The 27,738-nt window shown below is 43.8% G+C and overlaps 3 protein-coding genes across 5 annotated transcripts; all 3 read left to right on the forward strand.

The window, feature by feature from the left end:
• The first annotated feature begins 1,992 nt into the window (after window positions 1-1,992).
• LOC139778308 (uncharacterized) lies at window positions 1,993-11,994 on the forward strand. 2 transcript variants are annotated; one of them, XM_071716182.1, is made up of 4 exons: window positions 1,993-3,757; window positions 4,579-4,967; window positions 5,087-5,359; window positions 10,168-11,994. In XM_071716182.1, exons 1-4 carry the CDS (start codon window positions 3,535-3,537, stop codon window positions 10,723-10,725), a joined length of 1,443 nt encoding a protein of 480 aa, XP_071572283.1. In that variant the 5' UTR covers window positions 1,993-3,534; the 3' UTR covers window positions 10,726-11,994. The 2 variants fall into 2 exon arrangements, with proteins under 2 accessions (XP_071572283.1, XP_071572284.1); XM_071716183.1 differs by having other exon boundaries at window positions 5,108-5,359.
• Window positions 11,995-19,772: 7,778 nt separating this feature from the next.
• Window positions 19,773-22,585, forward strand: LOC139778306 (splicing factor ESS-2 homolog). 2 transcript variants are annotated; one of them, XM_071716181.1, is made up of 4 exons: window positions 19,773-19,883; window positions 20,011-20,219; window positions 20,348-21,590; window positions 21,734-22,585. In XM_071716181.1, exons 2-4 carry the CDS (start codon window positions 20,195-20,197, stop codon window positions 22,032-22,034), a joined length of 1,569 nt encoding a protein of 522 aa, XP_071572282.1. In that variant the 5' UTR covers window positions 19,773-19,883; window positions 20,011-20,194; the 3' UTR covers window positions 22,035-22,585. The 2 variants fall into 2 exon arrangements, with proteins under 2 accessions (XP_071572282.1, XP_071572281.1); XM_071716180.1 differs by lacking the exon at window positions 19,773-19,883 and having other exon boundaries at window positions 19,958-20,219.
• A 532-nt stretch (window positions 22,586-23,117) lies between these two features.
• LOC139778305 (uncharacterized) lies at window positions 23,118-26,605 on the forward strand. The gene is made up of 5 exons (XM_071716179.1): window positions 23,118-23,469; window positions 23,777-24,164; window positions 24,264-24,790; window positions 25,152-25,533; window positions 26,056-26,605. Exons 1-5 carry the CDS (start codon window positions 23,364-23,366, stop codon window positions 26,411-26,413), a joined length of 1,761 nt encoding a protein of 586 aa, XP_071572280.1. The 5' UTR covers window positions 23,118-23,363; the 3' UTR covers window positions 26,414-26,605.
• The last annotated feature ends 1,133 nt before the right edge of the window (window positions 26,606-27,738 follow it).

Consider the following 27,738-nt stretch of genomic DNA (forward strand, 5'->3'; position numbering starts at 1 on the left):
TAATATTTTTACCTGTGTCACATTCGGGGAGACACGTATGTTTGTACAAGGGCTAAACAATAACACCAATCGTTATCTCTTCCTCTTATTAAGCTCCTTGCGACGCACTTTCGTCATCGTTTGTAATTCCAGAGAGTTCAACTTCAATTTAAGTACGGTGAACGTTGTTAGAACCGTTGATCAGCAACAGTAAGATGTCTATAGTCTAGGTACGTAGTACTTTTTAAAATGGAACGTACGCATATACTGAAGCGAGGAAGCGGGAGAGGGAAGAAAGACAAGAAAAGAAAAAAGGAGAAAGATAGAGTATAGTAGTATACCGTGATTAAAATAATCAGATCTAATTACGATCGACACATGGGCGAATTATCTTATTCAACTTTCCATCGATATCCAAAGCATGTATAAAAGTATACACATCGATTTCAGCTCTTTATTTCACGCGCGAGATGTGATTGTATCATAGGTACAAACCGTAAATCAAGCCAAAAATAAAATCATAACGAGCCGGCCAAGGATTTTCGATTTATTTACTTTTCTGAATAATTAAAAATTAGATTAATTATTCTACTTATCGATAATCATTCTCGTGTAAGTGTTATTAACAATTACGTAGATATATAGTATTGTATTCTATTAATTATAGTTATATCGAGTTGCGTGTGTGAAGAGTCGACAGTCGACACGCGCGCATGCCGCAGGAAAGCCGAGCCCGCCAAAAGCGCTATTTCTTACACGAGCGAAATTGTTTCTTACCAAGGTGTCAAGTAACAAGTATCGCGAGATGCGAGACCTCACCGCTCACGCGTGGGACAAGTCGGAGTCGAAGCGCTTCGTTTCACACAACGCGCGAGCGATCTAATTGTAAGAGCAGATTAGTCAAGTCGAATTCCGCCAAGATTGCGCAAACTGCGCGAAATGCGAAGACATGCAACGTTTTTAATAGGCGCCTCTCTACGCGCCTCTACGCTCCTATACTCGACAAAAGAGGGAAGGGTAAATAGGAGAACGATTCGAGCTTACGTGGTCTTCTTCAAAACATAGGTGAATTGAGAGAAATCGATAGGAATCTCTATCGCGCGAAATATCGTCTTTAATGATCTTTATCTTTAGCTTTATCTTTAAAGTAATTCAGGTTCTGAATACACGTTCCGAAAACTTGCAAAACTTTTTAACGTTCCTTCAGTCCCGATAAAACAGCATTTTATATATTTTTCACGAGAAATCGTACGATTCTTCTTCTGGACTCTGGAGTAACCTTCGGCGATTTGGAATATCGACGCAAGTGATATTTCACCGTTGACATTAAAAAACATTTCTGGTAGCCTTTAATTACGTAGATTAGAAACTTTGTTCTACTCAGAAACACGATTTATTTCAATTCTCCTCCATTTGCTTAAATTTATTTACATTTTACATATATTACGAATATTACGATACTTAAGGTTCCGATTCGTCATCATGGCGTTAAAAGAGCCAAGATCGAGGTCGAAGTCGAGGTAAAGGTCGAGATCGGAATCTTTTCGGCATTGTGAAAATCAATGAAACATATTTTTTCTTTCGCGCGCATTGTCTAATCTAAAAATAAAATTGTCAGTCTATAAAAGTCGGTTTTTGTGATGGAGCGACAGAACGGTTTTACACCAACTAAAAGAAACCTTGCGTTTCCAAAAATAATGTACATATTAATTTTATTAAACATTAATATATTAATAGAATGCAGAGTTTTGTGAAACGTCAAAGCGAGACACGAGCAAGCATGATGTGGATCTATAAAAATGAAAAGTTACTGTATAGTTATATTCAATCGGCACTACAACACCTGTACGTATATATAGTATAAGTTATTATTAAATAACTCTGTGAAAAGGAAAGGAATTTGTACATATAAATTGAAGGACGCGGAACCTTAATTTAGCCCTTGGATCTTGGATCTCCTCCGTCCCCTCTCACTCTCTCTCCCAGTTTCTCCCAATTTTTTCAAGTTTAACTGTTAAACTTTGTTCTCGCTTCTCGAGAACAAAGTTGTTTGTTTTACACACACACACACACACACACACACACACACACACACACACACACACACACACATTATATATATTATTTTACATTTACAAACTTCTTCTTTGACGTAGAATCGTCCTCCTCCCTTCCTTCCGAATTGTGGATCCCGTCATCCTCTCGATAACGGACCATCTTATGTATATGCGAAGCGCTACATATATACATATAAAATTGAAATATTTATTCTCGGGCGGCACGACGGAGAGGCCCATTCCTGAGTCCATTGCACCTACCCCTGACATTTCTGGCTCGCCAAGACTCCGCCTTCTGGCATCGAAGAAGAGGGCAGAAGATTTGTGCCCACACAGCATCCCATTGCCGTCCAGCGGCGAGCAGCGTGGGTGCCCGCGTAGGAGGATCCTCAGAGAAGCCCTCCTCTCTATCGCGTCCCTCCCTACGTCGCTCTCGTTCTATCCTTTTCCCTCGGGACGGTTCTCCAAGCTCACAAACCCAACGCCCAAGCCCAAGCCCAAGCGCGAGCCAAGAGACCAAGTCGAAGAGAAAGAGAGAAAGAGAGAAAGAGAGAAAGAGAGAGAGAGAGAGAGAGAGAGAGAGAGACCAAGTCGCGAGGCGAGGGAACGTTCTCTACTCGGAGAGAGAGAATGATGTCGCGATGATAAGCGGCGGGGTAGTCGCCTCGGGCAAGTTCTTTCCGATTCATCTCGGATTCGAGAAGCTCGCGGCTTTGAGCGTCCTTGTCAACGTCCGGACACGGAGGTGAGGACAAGTCCTGTTAACGGCCGAGCAAGCGGTCTCCGTCTCCGTCTCCGTCTCCGTCTCGACGATGCCGAGGTTCGTCGGGCACTCGGTCGCGGGAATCGCGGGATCGGAACGCCGGTGTCGCGGCGCCCGCTGAAATCACGCTCGGATCTTCTTTCAATGGGGACTATGGGGAGCCGCGTGCCATGAGACGCTGAAGAAATCCGCTTGTTTCACGCGCGCGTTACGTTACCGACGACGTCGGTTAATAACGAGACATCGCCGCGAGGAGGGAAACGAGAAACGAAAGGGGAGATTCTCCCGACGAAAGCTCGCTCTCGAAAGCGAATTACGGACGAATGCGGATGCGGGGCGAACCATCGTCGCTCGTCACCCACCCGCGATTATTATATTATTACGATCGCGATTATTCCAACAATGATTTTCAGTAAAGTGCGCGTCTTCTCGATCCAAGAGATATTGTACGTGTATACCTTCGATCTTCGAGTGGGAATCGATTGATACCCCAAGAATACCACGACGATGAAAATAATTCGCGAGTGTCGTTTCTCGTTGTTTTAAATTAAATTTTGCGTTACGTTGGAATGTTGGAAATGCCGAGGAAGCGTGCGCACGTGTGCCACGGGGCGCACCAAGTTGAAGTAAATTTCGCGATATGGATTACGGAGTCATGCGGATAATTCATATCTTTTGTCACGGTAATCGATACGATACCGTCAATTGATATCGATATCGCCGATTTAATTGACGATGCAATCGCAACACGAGCAACGACGCGAAATCGCCGTCGATTGCTGCTACCAGCAATGGTCAGCGCATCATTATCACCATCACCATCACCATCATCATCAGCAGCAGCAGCAGCAGCAGCAGCAGCAGCAACATCATCATCAGCAACATCATCATCAGCAACATCAGCAGCACCAGCACCAGCATTTGCCCGTTGTACCGTCGCCGATGCAACAAATGGAAGGTGAACGATACGTTCTGGTTCTTGTTTTGTTTTTTTTTTTTTCCTTAAAGGTGCACGAAACTTTTCGAGAGCGCACATTGTATATTTCGACTTATTGGTAAACAATTACGCCATTATAATATTCATACACGGAATATTTATCACGACGGTCAAAACGGCGGCTAAAGACACGTTAGTAGCGACTGCTTCTCTTTGACCTTTTTTAGTTTGTAGCTTTTTCGTTGCATTCTACTTACACATGCAGTATTCGTCAGTTCTTTTCTCTTTTTCGAGCTTCTCTTGCTTCTTCTTTTTCGAAAAAAAGAAAAAAGAAAACGTTACGTCGAGATCGACTTCTTTCCGCGATACGTCATTGATCATTCGGCTATTTCCAAATTGCAAGTTTCTGACTTGAAAGTTGACGAAAGTTGGCACGTGTCACGTGTGCGAAACACCTTCGAATTGTTAAGTAAAAAATAAGGTAAACATTGCGAGCAGAAGCCGACTTAGCCGACTGACTTGAAAGATTTTTGAGATATTGCCCTGCCGAGTAGAGTACATATAAAAGCGTAGCGTATTTTTGATAAATTTATATTAGTCTGTTTATATACTAATGTGCAGCTGAATTTTTTTGCAATTTTCTCGTAAAGCGATGACGTCGATATCGCTAACCATGCAAGTATAATACAGGAGCATTTTCTATATCTATGCGTGTCTATTATACAAAAACAAAAGTCCTTCTTTTCGCGTATTTAACCGAGGGATGAGCGTCGCATTGTCAACGCACGATACGACGCACATCCCTCGGTTGAATCGTCCTCAGTCCTCCAACGCCTTTCCAGCTTGTTTGCAAAGCGCCGGAAGAGTAAAGAGATCTCGCAGTCCCAATCATCCGATAAAGGCCGTTTTGCCGATTCACTCGACGAATTCGAATTCGGCGAATCCGATATCCCCCTCTGCCACGGTGGAATCGCGCAACGACAGCAACAACAACAACAGTCATCACGATGACCATCATCCGAGCGAGAACGGCGGCGGCGGGTCCTCCGGTGAGGACGCGAGCGTTGGCGCGGGCGCGGGCGCGGGCGCGGACGCGAAACGGCCGCTCCATCCGGCGCTGCTCGGCGCCGGCGTCGCTCTGGAGGCGAAGCCGCTCTGGGAGGAGTTTCATCAGCTGGGCACCGAGATGATCGTTACGAAAGCCGGACGACGAATGTTCCCCACGTTTCAGGTGAGGATTGTTCGCGATACTCGACATTCTCGACAAATTCGCCAGGAACGACAAACGAAAACGTCATTTCGTTTTCGTTCGCCGAAGCGATGACATACCTATGTACCTACGCTATACAGGATGGTTTTGGTGATCGGCAGTGTCGACTGTTCGGCTTGGACCCCAACACGGAGTATCTGATGGTGATGGATTTCATTCCGTGCGATGACAAGAGGTATCGATACGCTTTCCACAGCAGTGCCTGGGTCGTGGCGGGTCGCGCCGATCCCGTCTCACCCCCTAGGATCCACGTGCATCCTGACAGTCCTGCGAGTGGTGCTCATTGGATGAAGCAGCCAATTTCCTTCGACAAGTTGAAACTGACCAACAATCAGCTTGACGACAACGGACACGTGAGTTGACATTTTCGCGACTTTTTCGCCAATTATTCGTGATAATAACACCTGCCCTTTCCCCCTTGCAGTAACAATATCCCGCGTTACGCGAGCGGTAGATACGCTTACGTTTCTTTATAATTCGTGATATTGACAACACCCTCCCGCCTGCACGCGCACGCGAGCGCGTAACACAGCACGTATATTCTCCACCAGCTCAATTAAACTATCTTCTATTTTCTATCGGGTTTTATTTGAAATCTTACAAAATCCACCAACTAATATCGTCTCATCTTTATCTATACGTAAAGTAAAATGCATTTAAGTAAAACACATTTAAACGAATAATTTGGAAAATATCAAGTCCTTTTCTCTTCACAACGTCGAGCCGGTCAAGCATCGATAAATCGATTCCTGAATCGGAAATAAAAGTTGAAAATGAAGATACATTTGTGGCAGTTTGGCAAAACAAAAGATTAATCTTCGCCAGTATAATCTTACCGCGACTTGGTCTCGATGTATCCTCCTAGCTCGAAATTTTTACACGACCGTCGCGTCGCGTCGCGTCGCGTGTCGTAGTATCGTTGTTTCGTAAAGCGCATCTACATAATAAAGTAGGATGAAAGATGCGGAGGGGTTTCCACGTGTTTGTCGTTTACGCACGAGTTCGTCTTAATTGACCTGAGATACGAGCTTGTCGCTCACGAGAAATTACGCGACGGAGAGAAGCGACGCGACGCGACGCGACGCAGTGTTTTCATGAAGATTATTCACTATTTAGAAACTTTAGAAGATGCCGCCTGTAGATTAACGTCATCATGTATCTTACCGAGATTTCTTTCCTTTCTCACCGAGATACACTCGTCGCGTGTCGGTTGTCTTAAAATAATTAGCAATATAGTCGAATAATTGAAACTGATGGTTGCTAAAGACGATTTGAAACGTTATATTATGTTCTAGTAAAAATATAAAAGAAATCAATAAAAAAAATGTTACAAGTATCCGTGAAAGCTCCTTTAAAGATTTACTTATCCTACATTAACTTTTATATGTATTTTATACATATTTTGTTTTCTTATACTAGACACAACGATATTAACATTTGTATATAGGGTATGCGTCAAGCTTTTTCTATTTGGCAGAAAAGTCCTCTCTCTCTCTCTCTCATTATATTTTATAATCTTTAAGTTTATGTTACAAGAGTCAACGCTTTCGTTACATCGCTAATGTAAAAGCTTGTCTCGAATTCAAGAGAATTAGAAAATAGTTTAAGTTTCACGCTATTCGAATGGCTCGAAATATTCTGTCTGCGGCGTATTATTCTCGCCTTCCTGTCACCGCGGTTAGACGCGAGAGTGTCGTGTGTGTAAAGTAACGTAAACAGATGTAATGTAAACTGCGCATGATCTATAGGCCTGGGAAAGAGACCGCACTTAGTAACGAGCATGATACCGAGAAAGAATTAGCATCGGTCAGCGTATCTGCTTATTCTGACATCGTGTGACGTCGATGTCTTGATTCGGAATCGATTGCGAAATCTTTTTCAGGAGTGCAGCGCGTTTCGTTATTAACTTATTATTACGAGGTATAATAACGAAGCCTACTTCTCACGAATATAAAGATTGAAATATGTATAAAATAAACGTTGCAATAAATAATTCCTGCTCCAATCAGAGATAATGAGTTATCGAAATGGAAATCAAAGTATTAGAATGAAATACTCTTTAGAAAAAAAAAGAATTAAATCTAGTACAGCATTAGTTTAGAAGAATTGATAAAAATATTAATCTCTTATTGTTAGCACAAAGATCTTTGTTTTTTTTTCTTATTAAAGAGTTGTTTATTTTTTGCTGACATTTGTAGTAGGTAAATCTCTAATCGAGTATTCTTGTCTCGCTCCTTTATATCCAACCAAAGGGCCTGTTTCTATCGTCTCTATCTACTATATGTCAGATTACGTGCAATGTAAATCGTCAAGACTTTCAAGAACATCGAGTATCGCGAGTATCGCGAGTATCTGTAGTCACGGGCTGACCGAATACCGATCTCCGGTATCAGTCCGATCGCCGATCACGAACATGATTGCGCTTCGACATGACCTTTTCGATCGCGTAATAGCAGCGATGGCGATGGTGATGGCGACGGCACGGGCGGTGTGCGCGTCATGCTGCATGCACCGTAGACGCGCAAAGTCTACGGAGCCGAAAATAATTTCTCGCGACCACGTTCGTGCCAAATTCATCAAGCCGATCGCGAAACAAACTCTTTGCGTCGCGATGTCGCGACATACCTACTTATACTTACCCCGCGTCAGATGAACGAAACGACGCAACGCAACGCGACATCCCGATATCGTAAGCTTAAGTAAGCTGTAAGCCGTAAGCACGCGTGTCAATCGCAATTTAGGCAGGCAGGTTAGAAGGAGGTCAGGTGGCCACACACACAAGCCACTCGGTTTCTTTCAAAATTCAAATCCGACGCGATATTTCCTGTCGCGAATATAGCGATAATGTTCACACGTTCGGTGACAAGAATCGCTAAACGAGATTTCCATACGATTGTATTCGACACAATATCGAGTTTTGTCAAATCTAACAGTACAGTATAATAGTGTGTGTGTGTGTGTATATATATATATACACGTTTAATAAGATTAATTTTCTTGTTCGAATGTTTTTCTTTCAGTTTTTTCAAAAATGAATAGATTTGTACAAATTATGATAGCATAAAATTTACTCTCGCATGCTTATATTAGCGATATTCTTTACATTCTGTGTATTCAGACTCGAGTAATCTTTATCGCGTTTCAAATTTATGCAATCGCGTAAAGGCTGTAAAGGATGTGTATTCTCGAGGCGTGATTTATTATTTGACATTTGAAACATCCTCGGCTCAGAGACTCAAAGACTCGAGAGACTCAGAGAAGGAGGAAACAGGAAAGTTCCGAGTCTCCGCTCTCGCGTTTCTCCCAAGAATGTATCGCTCTTCTTTCGCGGTAGAAGACCTCTGACCCGTGGCGAGAGGTCGTTCTTTTTCTCGCGCTACACACAGAGCAGTTTGTTCCTTTAATTGCGCACCGAAAAATCTGGCACCAGGCCGCGTAAAAAATCGTAAAAACTCGCTGTGGGCGGGTCAGGAATGCTCGCCCCGATGCGCTCGTCCTTAATTGACGCATCTCACATCTCGCTATCGCGAGATGTGTTTCCGGATATCTGGATATCGCTTTAACTTTCACTCCAGATTTCATCCTGGAGAAATAGATAAAGAGATAAATAGTATATAGGAATTAAATAAAGGTAAAATTTCAACTTTAGCATAATTATTGTGCCCGGGAGATAATTAAATGTCTCACAGAGATGATCGATGACCAAGTCACAAGCGCATATATGGCGTTTTTGAGAGACCTGAGCAGCCAGAAGTCTCTTTATTTATTTAATAACTTCAAATTGATTTTATTCGAGCAAAACTTTCATTCCTATAATATCAATGCAAAAATGTTGAGATTTAAGTGTAAAAAATTGTGAGAAATATAAAAAAACAGTAAATTTTAAACTAAATTTTAGCCGAGAAAAAGTGAGCTAGTTAGTTGGGTATTTCGAGTAAGTCGAGGTATTTCCGGATGAAAAAAAAACGTAAGATGATGTAGTTGTAGAGGTAGAGTGCATGATCTGCAAGATGCACGAAGACTAGGAAGAGCGCGAGTCAATGCGTTCGATGCGTTGAAAGATAAATTATTGCGAGCATGACAAAATTGACAAAGGTTCGATTTGGATTTGTTGGAGTGTTAGGTAAACGTTATAGAGAAAATTGTGAAATCAGTGAAAAGTTTGCTCGCGAGAAACGGTGTCCTAATTTTCGAGGGCCACACACGGGGGGCCATGCTTTTCCTCTCGCATAGAATACGCTGTGCACGCGCGTGTTTGGGTATATATACCAATACATATATGCCATGCTACTCACGAAGCATGTGCGCATATGCGCATATGCGCGTGAGTGCGCCAAGGAAAGGACGAGGGTGTCGGATTGCGGGCCGGGGGTTAGTTTTTATACTAATTAGTCACCGAGTCTCTCGTGGCTGTCAAACATTGCGACCGCCCCCCTGTGGCGCTCCTTCCTTCCATCGAATACGAGCTTCACGTGTCCCCAGATTCCCCAGTCCCCATTCCTCCTCTTCTTTTTCCCTTGTATATATCTCTTTTTTCTTTTTCTTTCTCGGTTAGTTCCTCGTACGAAGGCGACTTTACCAAATTGTGCTCATCGATCGAGCTGCGTGAAAGCGTTTGTCGTCCTACGTCCTACGTTTGTCACAAAGTCACAATATTTGTAACGCTAGGTCGCTTGTGGGTAGCTGGGTACCCACACCATCACAGTACCGTCACTCTTGTGTGGTCTGTATCTTTACGAAATTAAAAAAAAACAAGGAAACATGTTTTAATTTTACAGATTTTATAAATCTCGTTTGAGATAACTGGGAGAGGGAATTAAAATCAACCTTCTTCTTTTCTCTTCTTCGGATTCGATTTTAAGTCAAATCGAATCCATTTATTAAAGTGGATGTCATAAAATTTTACCCCGCTTTACTATGGCTTTACTATTTAATCATTTAATGTTAATCGATCGAATTTGAATAATATCTCTACCTTCCTTTCAAAATTTGTAAGGAGGAAAAAAGATGATTATACAGATTCTCCGATCTTTAGGGTAGTCTAGGTACCCTGTGCCCTGTGCCCTGCGCCCTGTGCCCTGTGCCCTGTTTTTCTCGCGTCAAGGCAAGGCATTCCGCAAGGAGCGCGTTTTACTTTGATCGTCCCTCTTTCGCGTTGCAGATTATTCTCAACTCGATGCACCGTTATCAGCCGCGCTGCCACGTGGTGGTAGCTCCCTCGCCGCCGGGCTCGGCGCCGGATCCCCGCACGGAGAACTTTAAGACGTTTTCCTTCCCGGAGACCAGGTTCACCGCGGTGACCGCGTACCAGAACCATCGGATAACGCAGCTGAAGATCGCCAGTAACCCGTTCGCCAAGGGCTTCCGGGATTGTGAGTCGGACGAGTGCGACAGCGTGGTGGCCGTCGGCGGGATCCCGCCGAATCCCGCCAAGAGGCCGGCCACGGGGCCCACGGGGACCGCGAGTGTTACGAGTGCCGCGAGTTCCGTTCTCCCGTCCGGTTACAACGCGATGTCGATGTCGGCGGCGATGCAGATTCCAGGTGTACCCGCCACATCTCAGGAGCACCATCAGTTCTACGGTGCAACAGGCCCAGGTAGCCATTGGACGCATTACCCGAGCCATCATGGGCAGTCATCGGCGCACGTCAATTCGGTCCACTATGCGACGCACCCGCAACATCCGCATTCGAGCGCGTCTCTCTATGGACCGCGATAGTCCGTTCACACGTGTTATCCGCGCGCGTTCGTCTTTCATCTATCTCTTTCGACGAGTTTGACTCGCGCGTTTCTTGTTGACCCGCGAAACGAAATATCGAGATGGAGATGGAAAGAATGAAACGTTCGCATCTCGATGCTTTTCAAACGACGGACCGCGAAATCTTGTCGTGCGTGCGTGCAGTGATCTCTCATCGACTATATACATTTATGTTCTGGTCGATAAGATCTCGAAAGAGGAATGGAGTTTCGACGTATTTTTATATCAATCTTTACATCACGTTATGCCTCACGTCTTACGCGAAAGATGAGAATGTATCCGCATCATTTATTTTCCGATCAAAAAGATCAGTTTGCATAAAACTATTTCAATTGAAAAATGAAAATTTTTACGCGCATATCTATAGTTTCTATTGTTAGGTGTATTTTTATGTGTAATGACGGTTTTCGATATAAGCTTATTCAACTGACAAAATGAGAGTAAGATGTAGTAACTGATAAATCATTAGACGTATATAGTCTCGTTACTGTACCAAAGATACCGTACCAATATCTGACTTAATGAATCCGTGCCCAAGTTGAGTGCAATGAAACAATTCTCTATTGCTCGTGACTCACATATTGTATTATATTATACTTATATATTATACATATATGGTGATATTAAGTAATAATAAGAAAGTAATAATTAGCTGCTGGCGATACGCGCATACCATTGGTGATACCGACATACTTTTACAAAATGCTGACGTACCGTATATATCCGCAGTACTAAAATTATAACAACAAAGACAACTACGAAACGTATATTATAATCGACAACGCATAACTTTTATTCGCGAGCCAACTTTAATATATAGTTTCCACGTAATAAATTTTTGCGAGCGTTTGAATTAATTTGCGCGTAAGAAACGAATCGACCGATCGATGTTACTGGCAAAGTTGCGGAAGATCGTGGGGGGAAGTAAGAAGAGAGAGTAAGTGCCTTTTGTAGGAGCAAAGTGCGTCTATTTATACTGGGTGTCTCAAATGCCGAACGAGCCTAAAACGTTCTCGACCAGCCAAGACGGGAAAGTAAACGCGCCGTGACACACTTGGTGAGAGTAACGTGGTTACTAAGTGCCTTAATAAATTATGCCACCCGCGGCCCGCGGGTATCGTACCATTGTGCCTTCAACTTTTTAAGAGTTCTCGTCATCGTTGAGCGTACGATAGCCCTGGAGGGGCGTTTTATGACCAAACGAGGAATAAACGGTCGAATAACGCAAAACACGCACAATTTATTTCTCCTTAACGAATTTCTCTTTCCATCCCACTCTTCCTTTCCTAAAAAACCGAATTAATGCATGGGCGAATCTTATCTCGATCGGAGAACGAATGTTTTCCCCGTTCTTCCTTCGACTCGTTTAAATCTTATAATTTTACTGACTACTTTTGTCAGTCATTTAATATGATTTTATGCAATTTCGTAACGGAAAAATGTATCTCTTTCATTTTTTAAATTAAATATTTACAATAGTAAAAATATATTGATATTAATAATAAAAATGTGCGCAAACAAGGTGCTCGATATATTATAAGCATGATTTTTTAGAGTATTAGTCGTCGCCTATCAGTTGACGCATGACAGTATCGTAAGCACCAACCCATTAAAGCTAATAAGTTAAATAGCTTAGTAATTAAAGCCAGCAATGATACGTTTATCGACGATCATGCGAGCCATGCCACGGTTTGAGATCGCGACTGTCGGAAATGACAAGCGAGATGGAAAGGAACTCGAGCGTCTAAACGTCCAAGTCTAAAGCCTCCGTGGACGGTGGAACGATGGAAGACGAGACCCGCCGCGCCGCGCGCCGCGCGCCGCGCGCCGACTCGACGTTCGCCGTGATTGATGACTGCGCGAGGAACAACGCTGTGTAAACATATTACAAGCGTATGCTTAATGATCGTCGGTGGCTACATTCTCCCGGTCTAGCTAAACGTTTTGCACTCGTCCGTATTTTCAAAAATGCCCTCGCCTCTAACTAAAGGAGGAAAATAGTGAAGCGAGACGTAGGCTCGCTTACTCCGGATATATGCTCCGGGATATTTCCATTACTTATAGGCTACTTGAGGCTTCGTACCTCTTCGGTAAGCGATATCCATCTCTCATCGAAAGTTAATTGCTCAATCTATGTATATCTATTATTCTTGTGTAAGGAATTAATAATTATACAAGTCGCAGAATATGATTTTTTATCAAGAGGATGAATAAATAAAGAACGTGTGTTTTTCTCGAAAAATTTGTCTTTGCGTTCTAGTGCACTCGATACAACACGAAGAGTGTTAAAATGTAATCGACTTACAGTCGTGGATGTATATATCTATATATACAGCTGATTAGCTTGTTCCGCGAAATCAAGTTATTAATTTAGTTGGCGCGAAATTTACTTTGTGAGGGCCTATTAACTTATTACGTGAAATGACTTTTGCGCTTTGCGCAGGCACATTACGAAAAAAGTCTAGCGTGTGCCACGACAAGGGGGGTCTCTCGTCGTGTACTTTTGACACGTTAACGCCAAGAGTGAGATATAAGGCTCCACTGCACTGCATGACTGCACTGGTCTCTCGACATCTCGACAGAGCGTCTCGGGCGTCTCGACAGAGAAGCCGCGCTTATCGACGGCGCGTGACGGCGCCGGCAGTAAAAAGACGCCTCCCTTCTCCTCCATATTCTTTCATCTTCGCCGTAGGTGTTGCGGCTAACCGGAGTTAATCCTCGAGAGGTCAACCGACCCTACGCCACCGTCAGTGACACCCCCTTCTGAGCTTGCGAGAGTTGCGAATCAAAGGCGACGCGGTCCCTTGAGTCCCTTCCCCCCTGATTAACGTCGAGAAATAAAGGAGAACGTCACGCGAAAAGTTTTTACCGCCAACGTTGCTCTAAAAGAAAAGAAAAGAAAAGGGTTTACGTGATGCCTTTCGTTAAAAGCAACACGCGTCAGTCCGTTAATTACACCGATTTTACACGTTATAATATAAAGAATATAAATTAATCGCGAAAATAATGAAAATATGTAATTAAGACTGTTTATGTATAATTAGTCGGAATTATTTGTGAAATTAATCGCGATGTCAGGTGTTAAAATTAATTAGAATTAATTATCAGGTTATCAATTAATTGGAAAGTTAAGTTTGGTGAAATTAACTAAAGTGTCATTTATTGTAACTAGAATTATTTGGAAATTGTAAAATATAAGGCAATATTTTTCTAACAATTGTATGAAGGGTAAGCGTCGGCAAATACGCATGTATTTGCTGATAACATTCTCTAGTCATATTTTTACTAGCTTCCTAATAAAGTTAAAGATGTGTGTGTGTGTGTGTGTGTGTGTGTGTGTGTGTGTGTGTGTGTGTGTGTGGTGATGGGAAGGGGGTGCCGGGTGCAGATTCTCCATTTGCCGAGCTCCTTTTACGCGTACACTTATTAGCCCTTACAAACCCTCTTTATCGCGGAGGCGTAACCGGTGACTTTCAAGGAAACGTCTGGAATCTCTCATCCTCCCGTCACGTCCGAGTATCTTTCTAGCCAACCTAAATTCTGACCCTGTTCTCAATCGCTGAATCACCGCTCACGCTGCTGTTGTACTGCTGCCCCGCGCGGCATACCACTATAATATTATATATAGTGAAAAGTACCCTACATACAGCTTCGTTGCGCATTAACGGGCAATTCCGTGTTCGGATTATTCGGAATCGGATTGGAAGAGCATTAGACATATGTATACCACACACAACTGGGAAATAATTATCTTTCTCATTTAAATTTCTAAAAAAAAAACCTATACTTGTCTCTCTTCTCGTATCTTTTCTTTGCCGCTATTTAGGGTATAGGGAACGTTGAAAGATATGCTCACACAAGCGCACAAACAAAAATTTATATTCTGCGATCATCGCATTCATCATTGCATTAATATACTTGAGATAAGAGAAAGATATATTTTATTTGTGCGTGCGCAATAAAAATATTCTTTAAGTTTGGCAAATATATAAGCATATCAATCGCAAAGTTAAATTATACATATATATATATATATATATCGTTACGTTTGGCGAAAGAATACATAACGAAAGGACGAACTTGTGTGAATCTTCCAGATGTTACCAACATAATCGTTCTACGACTCATTGTCAAGATAAATTCGAGATGAATTTTTGTCACTACCACCGCTATTGAAATTATTTCAAAATTGGACAATTTAATTCCAAAAATTCTCAAAAAAATAGATCCTTTATCGCTATCTCATTTATCGATACCGAATGGAATGCCGAACGGATATAACGAATACAACGAGAAGCGATGGTCAATGGAACACGAGGTGCGAAGGAGCTTAATAAATCTCTCTAATTTTCCGGCGGTGGCTCGTTGGTCGTGGATCAAAGACCGACAAATGAATCGCTCGGTAGATGGAGAGGAAAAAGCGGAAGGAAGAAAGAGAGGGTGTGCAACCACATATCCAGGAATCCAGGAGGAAGGCGCTATAGACGGACCATGCTACGATTGCCACGGAACATGAATCCGTCATCACCACCTACCACGTACCATCGTGCGCGGATCGTACGATTCGTGCGTGCACGGTGGCAGAGCTTTTATAGTTTCCACATCGTCGACGCGACGCGACGCGACGCGACGCGGTGAAACGCTTTCTAAATTTTCGAAGAAGCTCTCGAGTTGGCGCAGTTAAGCTATATGCTATGTATATGTATAATTATTATAATTAATAATACATAGAACACGAAAAAAGCGACGAAAAAAACCAACTCCTAAACGTATCGCGAAGAAAATATTTTTTTTCGTGAAAAGAATGTTTTTCAAACAAAATTTTCATATTTCCAGACCGAAATGATGCGACATACTTTTTATATCTTTTTTTAATACTAGTATTTTTATATCAAAATCAGTTATCGCGATGTTTCTTGAAGCTTAATTCGCGAATCCTTCTACGATTTCTTAATTTGGAAATTTCGTCGATTTCTTTCAAGAACCGGAAGGAGATTGCGACAATGAGCAAAATTAAGTCAGATTAGGCTCTAATTTTTTACTGTTATACACATACTCGTATATTATATCCATTTATATCGGTTCTCGGCTCGTTACCTCTGACACAAATACCGCTTGCGAATATAAATTGTTTCCGCAGCGACATATTTGTCTCGTTGAAGAAAAACCTTGAAGCAAAATTTAATATGATGAAATATGTAATCGAGAGAGAGAGGAAGCCTACTCCATTTTGGTAAAAAACCGACACAACGCGACGTTCTCGTGTCAGAATACATATTCGGTGAGTCTAAGTCACTATAGTCGGTGCGATTAATCTTTGAAAATAAGAGTCGTCGTCATTTGTCATTTCGCATCGCGAAATATAATTATTAATAATAACGAGAAGGTGCGCACTGCGCGGTTTCCATAATCGCGAACGGTCGACGGATGACATTAGTCGATTAGTGACTAGTGACATTACTGGCAAAGCCACTGGCGCGATGGCGTGCTTTGTCATAAAAACATGAATAACTATACCGGCGGCGGCGCGACGTGATCAACGACGTTTTCCACGAGTTCCACGACGCATATCATTATGTATTGAAATAAAATCATGATGTTACGCCATTACGATATCGCTGCATGCTGCATCGCGGTAATAAATAGCGCCCGGCGCGTATCTCGATCTTACAATTAGGGAAATGTCAAGTACGGTACAATACAAGTACGGTAAAAAGGAAGAAACAAGAGCGAATCTCGCGCAAATAAATCAAGTTCGAACCAAGGTAGGAACACTATACTATGGGAACTAGGAACGCGAAGAAAAGATATGTAACATTTTGTTGAAATCATTTGTGTTGAAAGGGGGGGGGGGGCATTTATATTTTTCATATAAATATAAACCAAAGTACTTGGTATTTCCTTACAGAAGCAGATGCACGAAAAAGGAAGAAGACGTGTCTATCGGCAAGAGAATGAAAATAAGGCTGTCCAAGCAAGCGGAGCTTGCGCGAAGACAGACGCGGACCGTGACCGTGCCCGTGGCGTGGGTGCCTACGACCTGGTCGTAAATAAAAGAGGGACAATCTCCTATGTTATTAGACATTAGACACCACACACGACAGTGAGCCGAGTGAGCCGACGTACACGTGAGTACGACGTACATCGATAAAAATTCAAGTTTAATTGAGTTGCACGAGCAAGTGCAACTTGCCTAGGACCTACGCTCCTCGATTGACAGAAAAATGCGGTAAGTGGTAAGTTATAAGGATCGGTAAGGATCGGTAAGGATCTCTCCCTGGAACATTCACCCGCGCGCGCGCACGATTTCTCTCGCGGACTTAAATAACTAAACTAGTAAACTATTAACTTAAAACGCAAAGAGAACCACGAAGGAGAAAGTCAAAATACGGTGGCGCGCAAAGACGTGGTCGGCCGCGACCGCGGCCGCGGCGGCGGAGATAAAGCGGCACAGGGCGGCATCGTATCGTATACGACGGCGCGGCGCGGCGCGGCGCGGCGCGGCGCGGCGCGGACGGCGAAAGTGGAAGAGAGCGGTAGGAGAGAGAGAGGATAAGAGGAGAGGAAACGAAAAGGTTGCAGACGTAAAGCGTAAACAGTCGAGGTGCGATTTGACGTGCACTCCGGCAGCTCCGTTCGGGTCGTTGGGACTTGGAACGCCCGGCCCGCGCGGGACGTGGGCGAGGGGCGCGAGTCTTCCGCTTTAAGAATCCGCCCCGTGCTGTGTGCTGTGCCCGCCGCCGTGGCCGTGGAGGAAGACGGCGATGGCTGGAATCTGTAAATCTGTCATTGCGCCCGTATTCGTGCGCGGGATATGAACTTCTTCTTCTTGATCGTCGCATCCGCACGCCGCTTCACCGACTCACGACTCACGACTCACGACGCGTTTCCTCGGATCTGGCCGGTTCCGCCGCCGCGTCCGTCGCGGTCGGAGCGAGAGCAGTTTCCTCCAAATCTCTCGAAAGTAACATATGTTCGTAGTTCGTAGCTCGTAGCTAGTCCAAAGTGGTACTGATTGCGTTACCAGATTCTTCCTTTTTCGTACATCTACTTCTGTAAGGAAATACAAAGTACTTTGGTTTATATTTATATGAAAAATATAAATGCCCCCCCCCCCTTTCAACACAAATGATTTCAACAAAATGTTACATATCTTTTCTTCGCATTCCTAGTTCCTAGTATAGTGTTCCTACCTTGGTTCGAACTTGATTTATTTGCGCGAGATTCGCTCTTGTTTCTTCCTTTTTACCGTACACTTGTATTGTACTTGACATTTCCCTAATTGTAAGATCGAGATACGCGCCGGGCCGGGCGCTATTTATTACCGCGATGCAGCGATATCGTAATGGCGTAACGTCATGATTTTATTTCACATAATACATAATGATATGCCGGTATAGTTATTCATGTTTTTATAGCAAAGCACGCCATCACGCCAGTGGCTTTGCCAGTAATGCACTAATCGACTAATGTCAGTCATCCGTCGACCGTTCGCGATTATGGAAACCGCGCAGTGCGCGCACCTTCCCGTTATTATTAATAATTATATTTCGCGACGCGAAATGACGACGACTCTTATTTTCAAAGATTAATCGCACTGGCTATATAAACTCACCGAATATGTATTCTGACACGAGAACGTCGCGTCGGTTTTTTTTTACCAAAGCTTCAAGGTTTTTCTTCAACGAGACAAATATGTCGCTTGCTATAAACTATAAAGAATACACATATATATGTAGAGAGAACGCTAATTTTCATTTTTCACTAGGTGGAAATAATTTTTCCTAATCTGTTGTACAAATGTGATATGTCGCTGCGGAAACAATTTATAATCGCAAGCGGTATTTGTGTCAGAGGTGGATTCTATTGCGCTCCAACAACAACAAATCCGCGTGTTCCTAACAAACAAATTTATATTCAACCATACTCAACGGGAGAAAATTATTTCGCCACGATATCGAATAATTTATTACGTTAACCGCGTTAACGTTAGCAAAGTTTGATCGTTTTCGCGTCGAATTTGCGACATTAGCTACAATTGCGCCACGACCGCGACAGGACAGGTCACGTCATCCTTGTCTTATTTTCCACTTGCGCGTCAAATACAAATGTTTTCTCTCGAGTCGTTATGACCGTTATAACGTACGTCTTTGACGATTGTCGCGCGGGGCATTGTCTTGTGAGAAAGGAGGAAATGGGAAATGGGAACTAGTCAACTAGGTGACGCATGACGCGCGCAATTTGGCAGGAGTCGCGGCTCGCGACTCGCGGGACTGTCGACTGTCGAGTTTTCGGTCGCGAGTTAGTAATCGGCACGCATATCCTATCTCGCCGCTGGAATCCTCATATGTCTGTCAACGTGGCTCCCCAGCACCGTCCAACACCTCGGGGCCTCGGCCTCGGATCGCTTTGCGAGCGAGCGAGCGCGTCGGCATGACGAGAGACGCACAAATCTCTCTCTCTCTCTCTCTCCTCGTGTCCCGTCCCACCGTCTCAGCTGGACCAAAATATCACCGGCCCGGCGAGTGGCGAGTGGCGACTAGCGGCCAGGGATCCAGGTCCGTCTGTTCGATCGTTCCGAGTGTGCCGACACCCGGGCCACCCGCACTCAATCTTAAATTTCTCAAGGAGAACCTTTAGCGAGGCCGGCGAGGCCATTTTTGACCCTTTGACAAATCATTCGATTATTCTCATCTCAAGCTCATTTTAGAATGTGGCGATCCGTTATTCGGAACGTTATTGCGGATCGCCACACAAATATAACAATCAAATTACACGTAAATGTCCCGAATTCGCTACGTGCATTCGTCGCGAGACGCGAGTTGCCAATTATCTGAAATAAACTCTCTCTAACAATAAAACGAACTTACGTCACGTTCATGTGGCACGACCAGACTCACCAGACTGCAACTTTTCGCATCGGATTGCATCTTTGCATCTCCAAACAGTCCAAACTCCAAACCAAATGTTCAACACATTTCGAAAACTTTTAGCTTATATTGTTAGCCTGCTTAGCTTTCCAGCTGACGATTTCTAATTCGCTTAATATGTGAATCGACTCGCTGGCGCGAGGCGGCGCTGCGTGACGCGTGACGCACGCGTGGCAGCAGGTATGGCAGGTATGGCAGGTATCGTATCATGTGTTCATGTGTCGGTAACGTTCTACGTGGTTCGTGGTTCTACCATCTACGCCACTCGATCAGGCAGAAGGTAAATAATCTCCAAGTGTATCCCCGTTCCCCGTAGGAAAAGAACGGAGACGTGATATATCATCATATGCCTTGATATGCCTGGCGCCTGGTCCCGAGGTCGCGTTGAGCGGATTTGCAACAAATGATCAAGTATTTCTTACCCTCGTAAATGTTGACGAGTAAGCTTGGGGTGATATTGAGCGAGAATTCCGTTACATAACCTCAATCGTGAAGATTGTATGCAGCGCGAATTGATCAACATGAGTAAGTACCTCGTCTTTTTATTTTACACAAAATAGAAAATTGTCAAAGCAGACAACTGCTTAACAAATTTTTCCACTCATTTATCTAGATCCTTGTGTCATTCGTGTCTGTCAATTTTACTCCTTCAGATTCCATTATGGACAGTCCGGACAGTCCAGGTTCTAAAGCTCTCGAAGCCGCTAAAAATATCAAGGATCTGGCTGTATTTAAGAAGCCTGTCGGATCTGTTAAGAGGAGCAGGAGTACTCGACCAAAGATCTTAGATGAGGACACATATATTGAGAAAATGAGCGAAATTATACAAAAGGACTTCTTTCCGCACCTAGAAAAGCTACAAGCGCAAAATCAGTACTTAGACGCTTTAGAGCAGAACGATATGAAGAGAATGCGAGAGCTGTACGCCAAGTATAGCTCCGGCCGACCCGTCACTGAAAGGCCGGTCAGTCCGGCGACTTTCGAAACCCCGTTGCGCAAAACTGAGTCGGACGACGCGCCCGTGACCGCGACCGCGACCGCGACCGCGCCCGCGCCCGCGCCCGCGCCCGCGCCGCATCCCTCTGAAGCATCGTCTCGAGAAACCGTCGTCGAGTCTGTAAAGAGGAATGATAAAACCGGAATCGAAAGTAAAACAGGCCTGGACGATTATTTGAGCACTCACACGAGCGAGGACAACGCTAGTTTCGAAGAGATGATGGTCGAGGCTGAAAATAAACGTAAGCTCAAGTACGCCTGGCTTTACGAGGCGGAGGACAAGTCGAAGGCGTGGCTCGCTATCGGCGGACCCACCACGGACCCACCAAGTGACGTCTCAGCTGTCCAAGACTCAAATCGCAGACCCAAACAAGTGGACAGTTGGGCTTACAAGAATAAAAATTACATTATGTACATTCCTGATGGGGTGGAACTTACGGCGGAAGAGAAGATAGAATTGGCCAAGAAGAAACAAACTGTAATGCACGAGAATACGAGATTGCGAGCGAACCCGTTTAACGAGCGACAAAACAAAGAGACGATCGACGAGCTGGCCAAGTCGCAGTCCAGAGCTAACGACGGCAAGATTGGCGTAGATGGCAAAGAGGTTGTCAGAAACGCCACGCCACGAGTGAATGGTTTTAGTTTTGTGGCGACGCCAAGCCCGAGACCGGGAGAGTGCGAGAGCCCGTTGATGACGTGGGGTCAGATCGAGGGGACACCCTTCCGATTGGACGGTGGGGACACCCCGTTGTTGAGGACGAGTCAGGGACCTTCTTTCAGAATAGCGGAACCGCCGAAAAGAGAGCAGCTGGCGTTGCAATTGGCTGAGAAGGCTGGTGAGAGACACAGAGATCGAAAGAACAAAGCCTTAGAAGCAGCCAGAAAATCATTAGCCACGTAAGCGATATTTCATATATGTCATATATGATATACCATACCTACACTACATATATTAGGAAATAGGAATATCTTGGAAATAAATGTTGAATAAATTTTATGTGCGATATGCATTAAAGTTGACGAGCAACTATTCTTTCCAGCCCGTCACCGAGATCAACCATAGACCGTCTGAGCACTATGTCTCCCGCGGCAAGAAGATTAGCGACTCAGAAACTCCGGATATCGAGTACGCCGTCCCCTCGGCGAACGCCATCGTCCAGGACTCCGTCAGTAGGCATCAAGACACCTAACGCGCCACGCGCGATTGACCCGGACGATAAGGAAGCTACTTGTCAAAAGTCGGAAACTAATGCCACGCGGATACAAGGGCCCGTACTCACCGATAACTTACTCAATCTACCTCCGCAACGACAACGGGCATCAGATTTCTTTAACAAATGAGAACTTTTGTATCCTTTTGTAAAATGTATGTATAATAGAAAGGTCACGTGATAATAGAGACACGTTCCAAGTTCGAACGACATACATCACATCGATATATCGACATGTATCGAACTTGTCTGTCTATATTAATATTAAGGAGGATTAAGCAATCCGTATATGTATATATTTATTGTAAATGATGTAAATGATTAATTATAAGGTTTCTAATCTAATATAATATGATTATTTAACGAGGCTCCTTTAAGTCTTATCGAGTCTTATCGAATAAACATTGCTAGTCCTGTTACGAGTTATACGGACAATTGTGTTATGTCTACAATTACTTTTTACCACATTTGATTTCAAGACTTCCTATGTGATTTCCTATATTTTTGTACAAATTATTAATTGTTGTATCTTGTATCTTTCTTTAGATTGGTCGAAATGCAAAATGTTAGGTTTCGATATGCTCTCTCTCGAAATCTAACGACATGGATTAACAACTATGGATCAATTTTCAAAATATCTTGTATCAGATGTGTGGAAAATAAAATATGTATTTTATGATACTCTCTCTCTCTCTCTCTCTCTCTCTTATCTCTCTCTCTCTTTCTCTCTCTGCACCTAGTTTTACAAAATGCAGTAAATTTCTTTCTCTTCAGAATTTTTCCTCGTGAAATTACCCCGAGATGTTCTCCCGATATTATTGTCCTCATGTAAGTTTTCTCTCACTTGTGAACTTGCGATAGGTGTTTGTCCACTCAAAAATGTACATAGTATTAAAAACTACGAGAAAGGGAGGAGCGCTTGGCCGCGCGATCGATGACCTTGATTTTCCTCTTTTGTCATTTACGGAAACCCATATTCCGTCCTCGCTTTCATCCTGGCGGCTCTCCGTTTCGTTTATCATTAATCAAAAATACGGAAATAAAATTTAAGTCAATCGGACGCTTCCTCTACAACAAAACAGGTGTTTACAATGTCTCTCTCTCTCTTTCTCTCGCCCTTCTTCCCCCCCCCCCTCTCTCTCTCTCTCTCTCTCTCTCTCTCTCTCTCTCTCTCTCCCTCCCTCTCTCTTTCTCGACGAGTGAAGCTATAAAACTCGATTTTTTACGCAGTTTATTGGAACATGCGAATTCAGGAAGTGACAATAAAGTCATAATAAATTGCCCGTATAAACGCAGCAACAGGAAGTGTTCGGGCATATCCAAGTCGCTCAAACAGTCATTGTTGATCGATTACAAAATCGCCGCGCTCGCCAAAGAGCCTGGCGACTTGTCATATAAATGTAACGTCAGGAAGAAGAAGAGGAGAAGAAGGAGAGAGAGTATTATCGTTGAGACAGATATGAGGTCCTCTTTGATCGTAGGAGTCGCCTTGCTCCTGACGCTAGCGACTTCGTCCATCGTCCAGGCACGCAAATCAGAAGAAACATGTGGAAATTTAGGCCCAGGTACGTGGACTGTATTCCGCAAATCGCATAAAAATCGGCATCACCTTCCATTCCAATATCTTTATTTCGCTATTTCGCGCGCGGACGCAATATCTCAAGTGCTTGGAATGTTTTTTCGCGAGACAGCTAGACAGCTGGAGCGGCAAAGACTTTTGTATACAATTACTTTTGTAATTTACTCTCATTATCGAATCATTAATGTCCTTATGTCCTTATACTTTAATGTAAACCCGGCATCGATACGGGATGGGTACGGGAAGAGATTCGATTATATGTCATTGATCGTATGTTGAATTTTTCCAACTAGGCATCAACGCGTGCAAATGCGGGGAGATAGTGGTGAAAGCGGCCAAGGTGCAGAAGCCGCTGTTGTACGCGTCGCCGGAAGCAATCAACGAAGCTGCAGTGGCACGCGAAGCGGTTGGAAGACTGTCTTTTCCAAAATATAAGCCATACGCCAGCGGAGGAACGTTCAGCGGTAGTAGTAGCAGCAGCAGCAGCAGCGGCAGCAGCTTTAGTTCTTCAAGCTCCTCGTCTTCCGTCGGAGTTCTTGGAGGACTGATCGGCGGAAGCAAAGCTTATTCACTCTTCAGCCCTGACAAAGTTACCTCTAGTTGTGGATGCGGAAAGACTTCCGAATCTCTGCAAATCCGCAATCTCCTGTCCTCGAATGTCGAAGGAAAAGTCGTGCCCAGGTATCTCATCTCATTATATGGTCGATTATTTTACATCAGATATTAAACGTTCTCTCTTCACCGTTATAATCAATTTAATCAAACGTGATTCGTTTACAGTTTTCCACCGATTGGCGATCTGTGTTACCCGGGGAGTAGCCCACGTAGCGATAAATTCCAGGTGACCACCAAAGTCACCCCGGCATACCCTGGCAAAATCAAATGCGTCCCCCCAATTCCTTACGAGATTTGCGTTCAAATACTCAATGGACAGATCGATGAGGCTGGATTGAGAAAACTCGGCTTGGCGACCGGTGGAAACTTGGGCAAATACATCTCTAACGACGTAAGCGCAGGGCGGACGGCTACGCAGGGCGGACTTTACGGCTACGGGAGTCTCGGAGGATACGGGTACGCGGGTGCGGGCGCGGGTTCCAGCGCAAGCTCGACCGCAGGCTCGTCTGCGTACGGTGGATACGGTGGATACGGTGGATACGGTGGCTACGGTGGCTACGGATCGTACACGGGTGGTGCCGGCACGATCGGACAATCGAGCTCCAGAACGAGCGTCGTAACGTCGAGCAACGGAGGGTCGGCCGCGAGCTATAGATCTAGCTGCGAGTCTAACGATTTTGGCGATGAATCAGGTACGTATCAGTACTTACTCTCCCTTCCCTAATTTCGCATCTACTCTACGGTTAGTACGGTAGTGGTCAGGTGGTGTAGAGGCCTCTTCTGCCTTTTCTTTAATTTTCCCGTCTACTAAGCCTAACAATAAGACGCGAGTTGTGCTCGCGAGACACGCGCGAATTAATATTATAATATTTAATTATATATATTAACATAACGATTAATGCTCCGATTATGCTCCAAACTCTACGAAACAAATTATGATTCGCCCTTACAATTAGTCGTCACGCTCTTAACCGCTCTATTGCTTTAACCCAAATCCTATAAACGTACAATAATTCAGTCAGTTTGATAATAAGATCGAGATAAACGTTTCAGAGTTCTCCGAGGACTATTCGTACCCCCGACTGCCAGCGGATCCGGTCTCGGTCACCTTGGCGTACAAAAATCTCTTTCCGCATACCGTATACTACAACAACAGGAGGACATTCGTGCCGGAAGACAAGCTGGCGTTCGGTCACCGAACTGTGCCGACCGAATCAACGCCCGGCAGGAAGGTTGCGGACGTCCCCGAGGAGAAGCTTCAGACTCTCGACAAACCCGTCGTCGAATTGAAGCCAGTGTCCCCGGTTCCCGTCACCGTTGGCGTTTACGACGAGCACGAGGAAGCAAAGTTGGCGGAGCTCGAGGCCATCGAGCGCGAAAGGATAAATCAGGAGCAGATCGCCCAGCGGCAGCAAGAGAACTTGATTACGTACGGGTAAGGGTTGAAAAAGGGAGAGCGCGAGACATCTCTTCCGCGGCATCTTACTAGAATTAACAATGCTATATCAGGAGGTGTAAAATTACCTTCCTTAGCATTTTTTCTCGCAACACGGAAATGCCTGTCTCTTCACTTGGAATTTCCAGATCTGACAATGAGATCGATACGACATTTCGACATTTTCCCAATTGGTCATTTCGCGCGTGAGCATATAGTTTCCGAAACTATTGTATAATACCGTTCGATTTCGAACAAATCAAGTTTAGATCCGCAATCTCGCTGCTAAACTCGAATCTCCACTCACAATGTTCGTTGTTTAAACAAGTTGTGTCTCATTGTCAGTCAGTTATTAGCGAATTAGAGCGCAACGATATACGCAAGCGTAATTTCCAAGAACGAAAGCACGCGTTATCCGTATAGTGTGCGCGAGTGTTGCTTAGAGTTGCTTTTAAGTACATATTATATATCGAGTAAATACTTGCGGAATATCTATGTATTTTGGCGAACAATCGGTTTTAGAGATCTAGGATACGCGCCAATCAACCGAGTGCCGACGGGGAAATCCTTCGCGGAGGGCCCTACAAGCGTGTTCAACGCGGGAAACGATATCGAAGCGGATTGCGGTCCGGTAGGACCACCAGACCCCGATTACGTTCCTGGCAGTATCGTGATCGACCGAGAACTCGTGGAGAACGAAGGTGAGGTCGAGGCTGACGTCCCGAGAAACAGCCAAGGTTCAGAGGTGTACGTTCCTCACTACGCAGGCGGCGAAACTAGCGACGAGGAGGACGACAGCGACGATCCCACGTCCGGCATATTCGCTAGGTTGAGAAGCGTCGCCCGGAAATACGGTCCCCCATGTGGAGCTCCCTTGTGATCTTTCGAGAAATGTGTAACGCGTGGCGCGAAAGGACTCCCCTCATTGACGGTTCGCGACTATCGAGATGAATCTCGATTCTTCTGAGAAACGCGAAGACCTGGACACCCTCGAAAATATTACCCTAGTCTCAGTTCTGTGTCTTTGTGATGTTATTATTCTTACGATAATATAGCAGTTGTGCGAGAGTTATATCGTTGATTTTATTACACGATTCCCAATTATCCTTATTTTTTCTTTCACACAGAGAATTTTATATATATATATATATATATATATATATATATATATATATATATATATTATATGGAGATGTACACATATATGTCATTACATGCTGTATATGTATGTACATTCACATACGTATACATATATCGTATACGTATACGGTCCAACGAGCCATGTGCGTGCGTGTGTGTCCAAATAAATAGCGGGAATGAGAAAAGATACAACTTGAAATTAAAAGCTGAAATTGCGATTTGTATATGTGTATATACAATTTAATGTAGCGCTTTTTAATTGCAAGCAGCAATTACACAGATATAAGACATAATTTGAGAGATATAATTGTAAAAATTAAATTTCTTTATTTTCATTCTATTCCGAAATTTTGTCAAATTTGATTGAAAATTAGAGAAATCGTTGTAATAAATCATTATAGCAAACTTTAAATACATCTAATAAATTTCTCCTATCTAACTTGAAAAACTTGACGGAAAGTGACTTTCGAGTTTTGACCGATTTAATTGTCAAACAAAATTTCTAAACTATTTCTATTTTATTACTTCTTTTAGCACTATTTTAGAATATATATTAAATATTACTACATAACTGAACAAAGTTCTTATTTTGTAGAAATAATCTTATTTATAACAACAAAAAAAGATTTATGATAATGATTGTACAGCATTAACAATTTTTATGATAATAAAAGGTTCGTCCAGGCAACTTGTTAAAGTTCTAACGGCTTTCCGTCTATAGTCTACGAAGCGCGGAAAAGATTTATAATCTCCCTTCAACTTCCTTGGCGAAAACACGACCGTCAGCACGTCATAAAATGTTTCAGACGGCAAAAGGGAAGCACCACATGGTGATGCACGATGATCGCCACGAAGGAAACATAATGTATCTCCGAGAGAGCGAGAGAGCGGCGCGGAGCACCGCGCAGCGGGCCTCTCGCGTGCGCCGTGCGGTAGCTATTTAAAGATGCTCTACGAGTCGAGTTCAAGCGCTTCTTTTCCCTTCTTTTCTCTTCTTTCTTCGCGAGCGCGTGCAAAATTTACGATGCATACGCATCGGACTGATTTATTTCATTTACATACGTG

This window comes from Temnothorax nylanderi, unplaced genomic scaffold (genome assembly GCF_030848795.1).
Source record: "Temnothorax nylanderi isolate EJ_2023f unplaced genomic scaffold, tnyl_v1.0 TNYL_tig0179_pilon, whole genome shotgun sequence".
Classification (NCBI taxonomy): domain Eukaryota; kingdom Metazoa; phylum Arthropoda; class Insecta; order Hymenoptera; family Formicidae; genus Temnothorax; species Temnothorax nylanderi.

What these genes read in the sequence shown, in the direction of transcription:
- LOC139778305 (XM_071716179.1), top strand. Translation starts at nt 23,364, where the DNA reads ATGAGGTCCTCTTTGATCGTAGGAGTCGCCTTGCTCCTGACGCTAGCG. An exon ending in CGATTTTGGCGATGAATCAG is followed by an intron (nt 24,791 to 25,151) that starts GTACGTATCAGT and finishes TAAACGTTTCAG; the next exon opens with AGTTCTCCGAGGACTATTCG. An exon ending in GAGAACTTGATTACGTACGG is followed by an intron (nt 25,534 to 26,055) that starts GTAAGGGTTGAA and finishes AATCGGTTTTAG; the next exon opens with AGATCTAGGATACGCGCCAA.
- LOC139778306 (XM_071716181.1), top strand. Translation starts at nt 20,195, where the DNA reads ATGCAGCGCGAATTGATCAACATGA. An exon ending in GCGCGAATTGATCAACATGA is followed by an intron (nt 20,220 to 20,347) that starts GTAAGTACCTCG and finishes TTACTCCTTCAG; the next exon opens with ATTCCATTATGGACAGTCCG. An exon ending in GCCAGAAAATCATTAGCCAC is followed by an intron (nt 21,591 to 21,733) that starts GTAAGCGATATT and finishes TATTCTTTCCAG; the next exon opens with CCCGTCACCGAGATCAACCA.
- LOC139778308 (XM_071716182.1), top strand. Translation starts at nt 3,535, where the DNA reads ATGCAATCGCAACACGAGCAACGACGCGAAATCGCCGTCGATTGCTGC. An exon ending in GCCGATGCAACAAATGGAAG is followed by an intron (nt 3,758 to 4,578) that starts GTGAACGATACG and finishes ACGCCTTTCCAG; the next exon opens with CTTGTTTGCAAAGCGCCGGA. An exon ending in AGCTTGACGACAACGGACAC is followed by an intron (nt 5,360 to 10,167) that starts GTGAGTTGACAT and finishes TTCGCGTTGCAG; the next exon opens with ATTATTCTCAACTCGATGCA.